Source organism: Oncorhynchus nerka, linkage group LG7, assembly GCF_034236695.1.
Source record: "Oncorhynchus nerka isolate Pitt River linkage group LG7, Oner_Uvic_2.0, whole genome shotgun sequence".
NCBI classification, from domain to species: Eukaryota; Metazoa; Chordata; class Actinopteri; order Salmoniformes; family Salmonidae; genus Oncorhynchus; species Oncorhynchus nerka.
In genome coordinates, this window is record NC_088402.1 from 35,049,468 (window position 1) to 35,062,489 (window position 13,022).

At 43.4% G+C, this 13,022-nt stretch overlaps 1 protein-coding gene across 12 annotated transcripts in view; it reads right to left on the reverse strand.

The window, feature by feature from the left end:
• Positions 1 to 13,022, reverse strand: part of LOC115131523 (A-kinase anchor protein 9-like) — a 117,808-nt gene that overhangs the window by 25,964 nt on the left and 78,822 nt on the right. For all 12 annotated transcript variants that reach the window (XM_065020458.1, XM_065020451.1, XM_065020457.1 and 9 more), the window contains one exon: positions 11,549 to 11,711. In XM_065020458.1, the coding sequence (XP_064876530.1) occupies positions 11,549 to 11,711 (163 nt within the window). The remainder of the gene's footprint in view (positions 1 to 11,548; positions 11,712 to 13,022) is intronic.

The following is a 13,022-nucleotide window of genomic DNA, read 5'->3' on the forward strand; positions in this document are numbered from 1 at the left end:
GAAACATGGATCACCACAGATAACACTGCTACTCCTACTGCTCTCTCTTCGTCCGCCCACGTGTTCTCGCACACCCCGAGAGCTTCTGGTCAGCGGGGTGGTGGCACCGGGATCCTCATCTCTCCCAAGTGGTCATTCTCTCTTTCTCCCCTTACCCATCTGTCTATCGCCTCCTTTGAATTCCATGCTGTCACAGTTACCAGCCCTTTCAAGCTTAACATCCTTATCATTTATCGCCCTCCAGGTTCCCTCGGAGAGTTCATCAATGAGCTTGATGCCTTGATAAGCTCCTTTCCTGAGGACGGCTCACCTCTCACAGTTCTGGGCGACTTTAACCTCCCCACGTCTACCTTTGACTCATTCCTCTCTGCCTCCTTCTTTCCACTCCTCTCCTCTTTTGACCTCACCCTCTCACCTTCCCCCCTACTCACAAGGCAGGCAATACGCTCGACCTCATCTTTACTAGATGCTGTTCTTCCACTAACCTCATTGCAACTCCCCTCCAAGTCTCCGACCACTACCTTGTATCCTTTTCCCTCTCGCTCTCATCCAACACTTCCCACACTGCCCCTACTCGGATGGTATCGCGCCGTCCCAACCTTCGCTCTCTCTCCCCGCTACTCTCTCCTCTTCCATCCTATCATCTCTTCCCTCTGCTCAAACCTTCTCCAACCTATCTCCTGATTCTGCCTCCTCTCCTCCCTTTCTGCATCCTTTGACTCTCTATGTCCCCTATCCTCCAGGCCGGCTCGGTCCTCCCCTCCCGCTCCGTGGCTCGACGACTCATTGCGAGCTCACAGAACAGGGCTCCGGGCAGCCGAGCGGAAATGGAGGAAAACTCGCCTCCCTGCGGACCTGGCATCCTTTCACTCCCTCCTCTCTACATTTTCCTCCTCTGTCCCTGCTGCTAAAGCCACTTTCTACCACTCTAAATTCCAAGCATCTGCCTCTAACCCTAGGAAGCTCTTTGCCACCTTCTCCTCCCTCCTGAATCCTCCTCCCCCTCCCTCCTCCCTCTCTGCAGATGACTTCGTCAACCATTTTGAAAAGAAGGTCGACGACATCCGATCCTCGTTTGCTAAGTCAAACGACACCGCTGGTTCTGCTCACACTGCCCTACCCTGTGCTCTGACCTCTTTCTCCCCTCTCTCTCCAGATGAAATCTCGTCTTGTGACGGCCGGCCGCCCAACAACCTGCCCACTTGACCCTATCCCTCCTCTCTTCTCCAGACCATTTCCGGAGACCTTCTCCCTTACCTCACCTCGCTCATCAACTCATCCCTGACCGCTGGCTCGTCCCTTCCGTCTTCAAGAGAGCGAGAGTTGCACCCCTTCTGAAAAAACCTACACTCGATCCCTCCGATGTCAACAACTACAGACCAGTATCCCTTCTTTCTTTTCTCTCCAAAACTCTTGAACGTGCCGTCCTCGGCCAGCTCTCCCGCTATCTCTCTCAGAATGACCTTCTTGATCCAAATCAGTCAGGTTTCAAGACTAGTCATTCAACTGAGACTGCTCTTCTCTGTATCACGGAGCGCTCCGCACTGCTAAAGCTAACTCTCTCTCCTCTGCTCTCATCCTTCTAGACCTATCGGCTGCCTTCGACACTGTGAACCATCAGATCCTCCTCTCCACCCTCTCCGAGTTGGGCATCTCCGGCGCGGCCCACGCTTGGATTGCGTCCTACCTGACAGGTCGCTCCTACCAGGTGGCGTGGCGAGAATCTGTCTCCTCACCACGTGCTCTCACCACTGGTGTCCCCCAGGGCTCTGTTCTAGGCCCTCTCCTATTCTCGCTATACACCAAGTCACTTGGCTCTGTCATAACCTCACATGGTCTCTCCTATCATTGCTATGCAGACGACACACAATTAATCTTCTCCTTTCCCCTTCTGATGACCAGGTGGCGAATCGCATCTCTGCATGTCTGGCAGACATATCAGTGTGGATGACGGATCACCACCTCAAGCTGAACCTCGGCAAGACGGAGCTGCTCTTCCTCCCGGGGAAGGACTGCCCGTTCCATGATCTCGCCATCACGGTTGACAACTCCATTGTGTCCTCCTCCCAGAGCGCTAAGAACCTTGGCGTGATCCTGGACAACACCCAGTCGTTCTCAAATAACATCAAGGCGGTGGCCCGTTCCTGTAGGTTCATGCTCTACAACATCCGCAGAGTACGACCCTGCCTCACACAGGAAGCGGCGCAGGTCCTAATCCAGGCACTTGTCATCCCCCTTCTGGATTACTGCAACTCGCTGTTGGCTGGGCTCCCTGCCTGTGCCATTAAACCCCTACAACTCATCCAGAACGCCGCAGCCCGTCTGGTGTTCAACCTTCCCAAGTTCTCTCACGTCACCCCGCTCCTCCGCTCTCTCCACTGGCTTCCAGTTGAAGCTCGCATCCGCTACAAGACCATGGTGCTTGCCTACGGAGCTGTGAGGGGAACGGCACCTCAGTACCTCCAGGCTCTGATCAGGCCCTACACCCAAACAAGGGCACTGCGTTCATCCACCTCTGGCCTGCTCGCCTCCCTACCACGAGGAAGTACAGTTCCCGCTCAGCCCAGTCAAAACTGTTCGCTGCTCTGGCCCCCCAATGGTGGAACAAACTCCCTCACGACGCCAGGACAGCGGAGTCAATCACCACCTTCCGGAGACACCTGAAACCCCACCTCTTTAAGGAATACCTAGGATAGGATAAAGTAATCCTTCTCACCCCCCCCCCTTAAAAGATTTAGATGCACTATTGTAAAGTGGCTGTTCCACTGGATGTCATAAGGTGAATGCACCAATTTGTAAGTCGCTCTGGATAAGAGCGTCTGCTAAATGACTTAAATGTAATGTAATGTAAATGTACAATCACACACATAGTATCAGTTCAAGCACACATTAAAGCGAAAATACAGACTCACATAACCAAAATCAAGGCGATAAACTCCAAAAACATAGTACCTTTGGAAAGCATTCAGACCCCTTGACTTTTTACATTTTGTTACGTTACAGCCTTATTCTAAAATTGATTAAATAAATAAAAATCCTCAGCAATGTACACACAATACACCATAATGACAAAAGAAAAACAGTCTAGAAATGTTTGCAAATTTATTGAAAAGAAAAAACAGAAATACCTTATTTACATAAGTATTCAGACCCTTTGCTATGAGACTCGAAATTAAGTTCAGGTGCATCCTCTTTCCATTGATCACCCTTGAGATGTTTCTACAACTTCATTGGAGTCCACCTGGGGTAAACGCAATTGATTGGACATGATTTGGAAATGCACACCTGTCTATATAAGGTACCACAGTTGACAGTGCATGTCAGAGCAAAAACCAAGCCATGAGGTTGAAGGAATTGTCCGTAGAGCTCTGAGACAGGTCAGATCTAGGAAAGGGTACCAAAACATTTCTGCAGCATTGAAGGTCACCAAGAACACAGTGGCCTCCATTATTCTTAAATGGAAGAATTTTGGAACCACCAAGACTCTTCCTACAGCTGGCCGCCCGGCCAAACTGAGCAATTTTGGGGGAGAAGGGCCTTTGTCAGGGAGGTGACCAAGAACCCGATGATCACTCTGAAAGAGCTCTAGAGTTCCTCTGTTGAGATGGGAGAACCTTCCAGAAGGACAACCATCTCTGCAGCACTCCACCAATCAGGCCTTTATGGTAAGAGTGGCCAGGCGGAAGCCACTCCTCAGTAAAAGGCACATGACAGCCTGCTTGGAGTTTGCCAAAAAGGCACCTAAATACTCTCAGACCATGAGAAACAGACCAAGATTCTCTGGTCTGACGTAACCAAGATTGAACTCTGAATGCCAAGCGTCACGTCTGGAGGAAACCTGGCCCCATCCGTATGGTGAAGCATGGTGGTGGCAGAATCATGGTGTGGGGATGTTTTTTCAGTGGCAGGGACTGGTAGACTAGTCAGGATCAAGGGAAAGATGAATGGAGATCTTTGATGAAAACCTGCTCCAGAGCTCTTAGGACCTCAGACTGGGGCGACGGTTCACCTTCCAGCAAGACAACGACCCTAAGTACACAGCCAAGACAACGCAGGAGTAGCTTTGGGACAAGTCTCTGAATGTCCTTGACCGGCACAGCTGGAGCCCGGACTTAAACCTGATCGAACATCGCTGGAAACACCTAAAAATAGCTGTGCAGCAACACTCCCCATCCAACCTGACAGAGCAAATACAGGTGTGCCAAGCTTGTAGCGTCATACCCAAGAAGACTTGAGGCTGTAATCGCTGCCAAAGGTGCTTCAACAAAGTAATGAGTAAATGGTTTGAATACTTAAAAAAAAAAAAAAAAAAAAAAAAAAATTACATTTACTTAACACATTAAAAAAAAAGTTTTTTTTTGCTTTGTCATTATGGGGTATTGTGTGTAGATTGATGAGGAAAAAAATATATTTAATCAAATTTAAAATAAGGCTGTAATGTAACAAAATGTGGAAAAAGCGAACGGGTCTGAATACTTTCCGAAGGCACGGTTTGTGCACAACACTATACAAATATGCTACATCCAAAAAGCACTCACATGTAACACCCACCCACTCCTCCCCAAGGCGCACACGAACACAAAAATATTCAGACAAACAAACACAGGCAGAATGTCAGACCAATTTAACTAGACAGAGTGTAGTCTAGAGGGCTAAGCTGCCAACGAATGCAATGAAATATTCTATTATTAAACATCTTGTTACCGGTCACTAGGCAAATGCACTACTGGCATGTAATTCAGCTGATGATAAATCTGTTTGGAAGACGTGAGTACATACTAGCAATGTTCCCAAAGATCTGATAGAGATTCCTTACAAAATCATATCTAGTATGTAGTAGCTATACTAAATAGGTGAGGCGAATATGTTTGTCAGATGTTCTTCCAAGAACATTGTTGTGTTGATGAGTTACATAAGGTTGCGGTGCTCCAACTGATCTCTTTGTTTACTGTAAACACAAATCATTTGAATGGGTGGCTCGACCCTTCTGTCTTCATTTATTCTGTTAGTATTACAAAAGTATACGAACCCACGTAGAAGTAACACATTTATAACAACTAAGGAATGCATCTTAGTTACATTCCCAATATTTAATAATTTACAGTGGATTAGACCACTCCAAGAAAGCCTTCTACATAAAAATGACAACTCCTATATGGGCCAACCTTTAAGATTTCAACGCTGTCACTAACGAGGTTTCCATCCAACCTTTTAAGCGAGTAAAGTACGTCAGTTAAAAAAAAAACATCACGACAGGCCTGATGGAAACAGCTAATTTGTCCGTAAACTTTCCAAATGTTCAAAACAAAATACACAATAACATTTTTTGATTTAACCTTTATTTATCCAGGTGAGTCAATTAAGAACAAATTCTTATTTACAATGACGTCCAATGTGGGATCTTTGTGTCTGTAAAATGAATTATGCAAGAAATGGCGGTGGAAACGATTTTATATGCAAATGTTGATAAAATCACCATCATATCAAAGTAAACTTGGAGTCATGTAATCATAGGTTGTGTTGCCCTCCCACTTTGACCAAGTAAACCCCCCCGGCCACAACCTCCCCTAACCAGGACAACGCTGGGCCAATTGTGCGCCGCCCTATGGGACTCCCAGGCTGTAGTGACGCAACACTCCGATGCAGTGCCTTAGGCCGCTGCGCCACTAGGGAGGCCTGCACGGTGATGAGTTTGATGCTCCTTTCTAAATCGAGGGTCTTATTCTGGTGACATGATGATAGATGCTTGGCTGCAGTTTGACAACTAAAAATAATCTTGCTCTTTTGTCAATAATCTCATGTAGGCTATACCTGCACTGTATCTAAGACCTGTTGGCTAGAGCGTACATGCCAACACCAGAGTGAGCACATTCGCTATATAAAACGCCATTTGTGTGACAAAACCATCAGTAGAGTTGAAAATGTGATGGAAACACATTTACCCTGTTTTTTATTTGTATTTTTTATTGGTAAATGGTAATTTAACCGCAAAAGGTATTTTTATGCACACTACGTCATCACGCATAGGCTTTAATCCGTAACAAGTAAATTTGATGGAAACATCTCCGATGGGAAAACGCTAGAAGAAAAATGTATGCAAAAAAAAAGATATTCACATGAAAATCTGGTCACCAATTGGATGGAAATCTAGCTAGTGTAAATTGATACAAATGTTGTTTGTGTGTTGAATTAAAAGGTTAACGAGCACAGCAACACTATATTAATTGATTAATTAACTAAAATGACAGGGTAGTTTAAACAATAACTGATGTGTTAACTCATATGTTGAAACTTGGAATGCTGCTCTCGTGGCAAGGGGCCTTTTACCAGAAACTCAGCACTCTTGGATCTGCATTCCTCTGATGATAAGAGGTTGATTGTCAGAATCAATCCACCAACCAACAATTCACGGTTTGTTAAGGAAGTTACGATTTATAATAAAGCTGATAAAAATAAAAGTTGATAATTGAGTACTGATGAGACGGCTCTGGTCTTACGTATCGTGTCATTTTATTAGGCCACAGTCATGAAGCCTATATGCATTTTGATAATATCAGATGTCTGATATAGCCTAACACTGGAAGCTTGTGATGGCCTCCTGGTTTCACCCTCCAGGTACTACAACAGCCAAAACTGGTTGATATGATCTCATTAAAGACAGAAATGGCAGTTTTGCCCTCTGGGTAGTGATGGGAGGGGGGAATCAATACACTTACAGATAGCAATATTATTATTATTATTATTATTAGTTTGGACAATATAAATTACTTTGACTCCAAGTATAATTTTTTGTTGTTGTTGCTTGGTAGTGTTAGACGGCGCTAGTCAGCTGTACCGGCGCCAAAACTATATTTTTCATCCTATTGCTTGTTCTCCATCTTTTTAAATAGTGAGCCAACATGTTTTCAGCACTTTTATTTCCATGACCGATTAAAACTAAATTTACTCATGCTCAGGAAGAAATCCCTTATGGCTGAAACGCATAAGGCTCTTCTAGTCCTATGAGAGAATCTGTGTCATCTCTGTCTCATGGAAACAAATTGCGTATGATTAGGTGCAAATAGAGGACCATCGATCAGGGTGCAAATCAAACTAACCACTGTGCTGACATTGGCTGCCACACACGCATGCACACACTACAACTCACTTGCATGTTATGGACAGCACTGTCTCACCAAATGTGTAATCTCTGCACACACTTGAGGCCCTTTGCTACAAAATGTCCACAATGGCATCCCGATGTCATTATATTTCCTTGAGCAATGCAGTTAAACCCCACAACAACTAGTCCCTGGGCACCGATGACATGGATGTCTGATTCAGAGGTTGGGTTAAATGTGTTGGACAAATTTCGGTTGAATGCATTCAGTTGCGCAACTGACTAGGTATCCCCTTTCCCCTTCTTAAAAGTCTATGTCTCGCTCTAATGCTCTACTATAAAACCTATCCTCTGTAAAACATAATACAGAACTACATCATAACTCCCCCCAAGAGACTTGAGTGGTCTCAGAGCCTGGCTAACATTTTCAGAATCAGGCAACCATGAGCCTGTTCCTCAGTCTTCATTGAAATCAGTTTTCCACACCAAAACCTAGGTATTACATAGTGAATCAGACAGGACAAAAGCAGGAAATCATTACGGCTTGACATTAACCGTGTTTGAATATGTGGATGGAGGAAGACCGAGTCATTTTGGATGGAGGCGTGCTCGAAAGCTTTTAAGCGCCTGAAATGCATGTTGAAATATGTAGGCTAATACAGCCGGTCAAATCACGTAATTGCAGGTAGTAGTGATTTATTAAACTTTAAATGTCTGGGTGATGTTTTCTTTTTAGTATACAAGTCTGTGAATAAGAATGTCCTTCTACCCTATGTGTGAGTCATGAAAAAAAGCATATGTAGAGGCAGAAACACTTAAAGTACTCTCCTTATCTTATTTGTCCAGCTACATTTGGCTGCGTGTATTTACTCTATTTAAAAAAAGTCGCATTTCAGAAACGTACGCAGATGAAGACATATCCCAAAACTTCAACAATGCTGGTGAACATTTCAAAGGTTAGCATTATCACCAAACATCAAGCAGCAGTTGGGAGATGACTTTATGAAAGCAAATATTTTTCATACTTCAGAATCCTATCACATTTGACATATATACAGTTGAAGTCGGAAGTTTACATACATCTTAGCCAAAAACATTTAAACTCAGTTTCACAATTCCTGACATTTAATCCTAGTAAGAATTCCCTGTTTTAGGTCAGTTAGGCTCACCACTTTATTTTAAGAATGTGAAATGTCAGAATAATAGTACAGATAATGATTTATTTCAGCTTTTATTTTTCACATCACATTCCCAGTTGGTCAGAAGTTTACATACACTCAATTCGTATTTGGTAGCATTGCCTTTAAATTGTTTAACTTGGTTCAAACGTTTCGGGTAGCCTTCCACAAGCTTCCCACAATAAATTGGGTGAATTCTGGCCCATTCCACCAGACAGAGCTTGTGTAACTGAGTCAGGTTTCTAAGCTGGTGTAACCGAGTCAGGTTTCTAGGCCTCCTTGCTCGCACACGCATTTTCAGTTCTGTCCACAAATTTTCTATAGAATTGAGGTCAGGGCTTTGTGATGGCCACTCCAATACCTGACTTTGTTGTCCTTAAGCCATTTTGCCACAACTTTGGAAGTATGCTTGGGGTCATTGTCCATTTGGAAGACCCCTTTGCGACCAAGCTTTAACTTCCTGACCGATGTCTTGAGATGTTGCTTCAATATATCCACATACTTTTCCTACCTCATGATGCCATCTATGTTATGTTATGTCGATATAGGTCATTGCTAAATATCAATTTTCAGGTCTAGCCATACATTTTAGAGTTGATTTAAATCAGAACTCACTCGCCCACTCAGGAACATTCAAAGTCTTCTTGGTAAGCAACTCCAGTGTAGAATTGGCCTTGTGTTCTAGGATATTGTCTTGGTGAAAGGTGAATTCATCTCCCAGTGTCCGTTGGAAAGCAGACTGATCCAGGTTTGCCTCTAGTATTTTGCCTGCTATTCGGTTTCTTTTTTACCCTGAGAAGCTCCACAGTCCTCATGATGCAGCCACCACTCTACTTGAAAATATGGAAAGTGGTACTCAGTAAAGTGTTATATTGGATTTGCCCCAAACATAACACTTTGTATTCAGGACAAAAAGTAAATTGCTTTGCCACTTCTTTTGCGGTATTACTTTAGTGCCTTGTTGCAAATAGGATACATGTTTTGGCATATTTATTCTGTACAGGCTTCCTTCTTTTCACTCTGTCAATTATGTTAGTATTGTAGAGCAACTACAAAGTTGTTGATACATCCTCATTTTTCCACCTATCACAGCCATTACACTCTAACTGTTTTAAAGTCACCATTGGCCTCATGGTGAAATTCCTGAGGTTTCCTTCCTCTCTGGCAACTGAGCTGGGAAGGAAACCTGTATCTTTGTAGTGACTGGGTGGATTGATACACCATCCAAAGTGAAATGAATAACTTCACCATGCTCAAAGGGATATTCAATGTCTGCTTTTTTAAAAACCCATCAACCAATAGGTAACCTTTCTTTGCGAGGCATTGGAAAACCTCCCCAGTCTTTGTGGTTGAATCTGTGTTTGAAATTCATTGCTGGACATAGGAACCTTACAGATAATTGTATGTGTGGGGTACAGAGATGAGGTAGTCATTCAGAAATCATGTTAACCTCTCTTGGGTAGGGGGCAGTATTTTGACGCCCGGATGAAAAGCGTGCCCAAAGTAAACTGCCTGTTACTCAGGCCCAGAAGCTAGAATCTGCATATAATTGGTAGATTTGAATAGAAAACACTCTAAAACTATTAAAATGGTGTCCGAGTATAACAGAACTGTAATGGCAGGCGAAACCCAGAGGACAACCCCCCCCACCCAAAAAATAATTCAGCCTCCCACTATTTTCAATGGCTATCAATTCTATTATAAGGCCAGGCCAAGTCCTCCCAGATTGCAGATCCTAGGGCTTCCACTAGATGTCCACAGTCTTCAGAAAGAGTTTCAGGCTGGTTTTCAGAAAGATTTGCCAGAAATTTTTGTTTTTCTAGGTGGCTCCCATTTTGGCTGTAGTGTTTCCAAGCGCGCGGACGAGATCATTTATTTACGTATTAGGGTACCTAAGGTTTGATTATAAACGTTGACTTGTTTGGAAAAGTTTATTAGTAACGTTTGGGATTCATTTTGTATGCATTCTGATGGAGGGAAAGTGGGCAGATTATTGACTGAAGTGCGCAGCTAAACTGAGTTTATATGGATATAAAGAAGGACATTATCGAACAAAAGGACTGTTTGTGATGTAACTGGGACCTTTTGGAGTGCCAACAGAAGAAGATCCAAAGGTAAGGCATTTTTTATATCGCTATTTCTGACTTTTGTGTCGCACCTGCCCGGTTGAAATGTGTTTTTCATGTGTTTGTATGCAGGGCGCTCAGATAATCGCATGGTATGCTTTCGCCGTAAAGCTTTTTTGAAATCTGACACAGTGGCTGGATTAAGCTTTCTTTTTATGCATTACACTTGTGATTTTATGAAAGTTAAATAATACTGTAGTTTGAATTTCACGCTCTGCAATTACACCGGTTGTTGGCCAGGTGGGACGCTACCTGAAGTAGAACACTATTATTGCACACAAAGTTGCACACAAAGTGAGTCCATGTAACTTATGTGACTTGATAAGCAAATTTCTACTTATTTAAGCTTGCCATAACAAAGGGGCTGAACATTTCAGCTTTTAATTTTTTATTCATTACTACAAAATTCCCAAAAACATAATTCCACTTTGACATTGAATATTGTCTGTATGCCAGTGACAAAAAAATCTCAAATTAATTTAAAATTCAGGCTGTAACAACAAAATGTTGAAATAGTCAAGGCGTGTGAATACTTTCTGAAGGCACTGTACATGTTACTATTAACAAGCCAATGGATGAAAATATGTCTTCATTTGCTTAACAGTGTGTGGAACTGAGCGTTGTTAGTGAATCGGGTGGGCTGTGTCACGTGTGTGAACCTGTCACGCCTCTCGTCGGTCAGCTGTTCCTGATAGGGATGTAACATCATAATCACTACCTCCGACAAGGATGTTTGGCATGGAGCATTGAATGTGCTGATGGCGCAGAATGTGTCACTACACTATTAAAAACATGGTAAATTGGAGCATAAATCTCTTAATACTAGATTTCAAGTGTAGTGTATGGAAATGTAATTGTTCACAAACAATTGCTAAATCTTTAATTACACACAGACACTTTCCTTTGCCATCTAAAGTACTCACACACCAGTTCTACAGTATATATTAATTTCTGTTTCACCCACAGATCCCCTAGCCATCTGACTCACCAAATCACACAACACACACCATCCCCCACAAACAACCCCAGACACACACTTCCACTCGTCATATGGCATTCTCACTGCCCTTCAAACACACACACACCCACCCACATTTAAAAACAACCCCATCCACAAACACAACCCCCCCCCCCCCGCCACTCACCCTCAGCCCTGTGGAGCTCCAGGGCCAGCTGCTCGCGGGCACGCCCCTCCTCCACCAGCCTCTCCTGCAGATCCTCCTGCCGCCGCAGCAGATCGCCCATCTCCTGGTTGTGGCGGAAGGACTCGCGCATCAGCTCCGTCTGGGTGACGCGTGCATGTTCCAGCTGATCAGGGTTGGTAAGATGGGTGGAGAGACAAAGATAATGACTTAGTGAGCAAAGAACCTATAAGGAAATACTGGTTGAGGTGGTGAATAATTCTGAGTTAGAAGTTCCGATACATAAAGCCTTGAAACAAGTTGGTCCACACAGTGCGGCTCAGTTGGTAAAAAAGCATGGCACTAGCAACACCAGGGTTGTGGATTCGATTCCTATTGTGATCACATATACAAGAAATGTGCGCACTCAGTGCACTGAAAGTTGTTTTGGATTTTTAAAATCTGCTCAATGGAACATGTTATATTATTAAATATATCCCATGCCATGAATGAATGGGCATCTCTTCTGTAATTTAGGACATAACCTCTCATTATGGACAATATGCTGAGCCTTGTGACAGTCAGTATAATGTCATATTTATGATCACCAGTAATGGTTTCCAGTTAGTGTCCTAAGAGAAAGTAAAACAATTATGACCACTTAATCAAAGCTGTAGCCCACTTCAGGATAATGGATGATTTCACTTAGCACATAAGATACACAGAGTGAAACAGTGGGTTCACAACACACATGGCCTGTATTGTTATGCTTAAAGGAGTATCCCAAAAACAACTACAGGGCAATGTACAGATGTGTGGAGATGGTTAGCTGTATACAGTTTAGTGGTAAATCTTGAGTTGTACAGTGGCACATCATGCCAGTGTAAATATTCTCACTCGCTTCAAGTACTCAACATACTGAACCTGCATAGCTACAACTAGGCCTATTGCCTTATCATTGTGGGATAATTGTACACATGCGGTCATTTTCTATAAAGTTATGTTGGTGAAAATGCATGCCATATAAGTATTCTTATTAAAAATGAGTAAACCTATGCCCCAGTTTGACACTGATCAAGGAACCAACATAACATGTATGACATGCCATTTCAATCATAACCCTTTAACTTCGGACACAGATGAGGCACGTTTAGTAGACATTGCCCTGTGACGCATTCACAAAAGCCTTCTTTCCTGGCTGAATTATCATGGAATTGCTATTGTGCAATAAACCCCTGACTTATTAGCACCACAACTCACATGCAGTTGGTTTTACAGGGCGAGACTCCCACAACAGCAAAGGTCACAACTGCAACATTATGACAACCAGGATGTAGTCACGCGACTGTGCCACGCTGAAATCTTGGAGTCATTTTTTGCTCACCTGCTCAGATGAAAGCAGAGCAGGGAGATCTAGGACTGTATACAATACTCTCACTGTGTTTTACACTGCACAAGTTGCCCAGTCAAAACTATTGCTGCCAATTAAGTTAGCAGG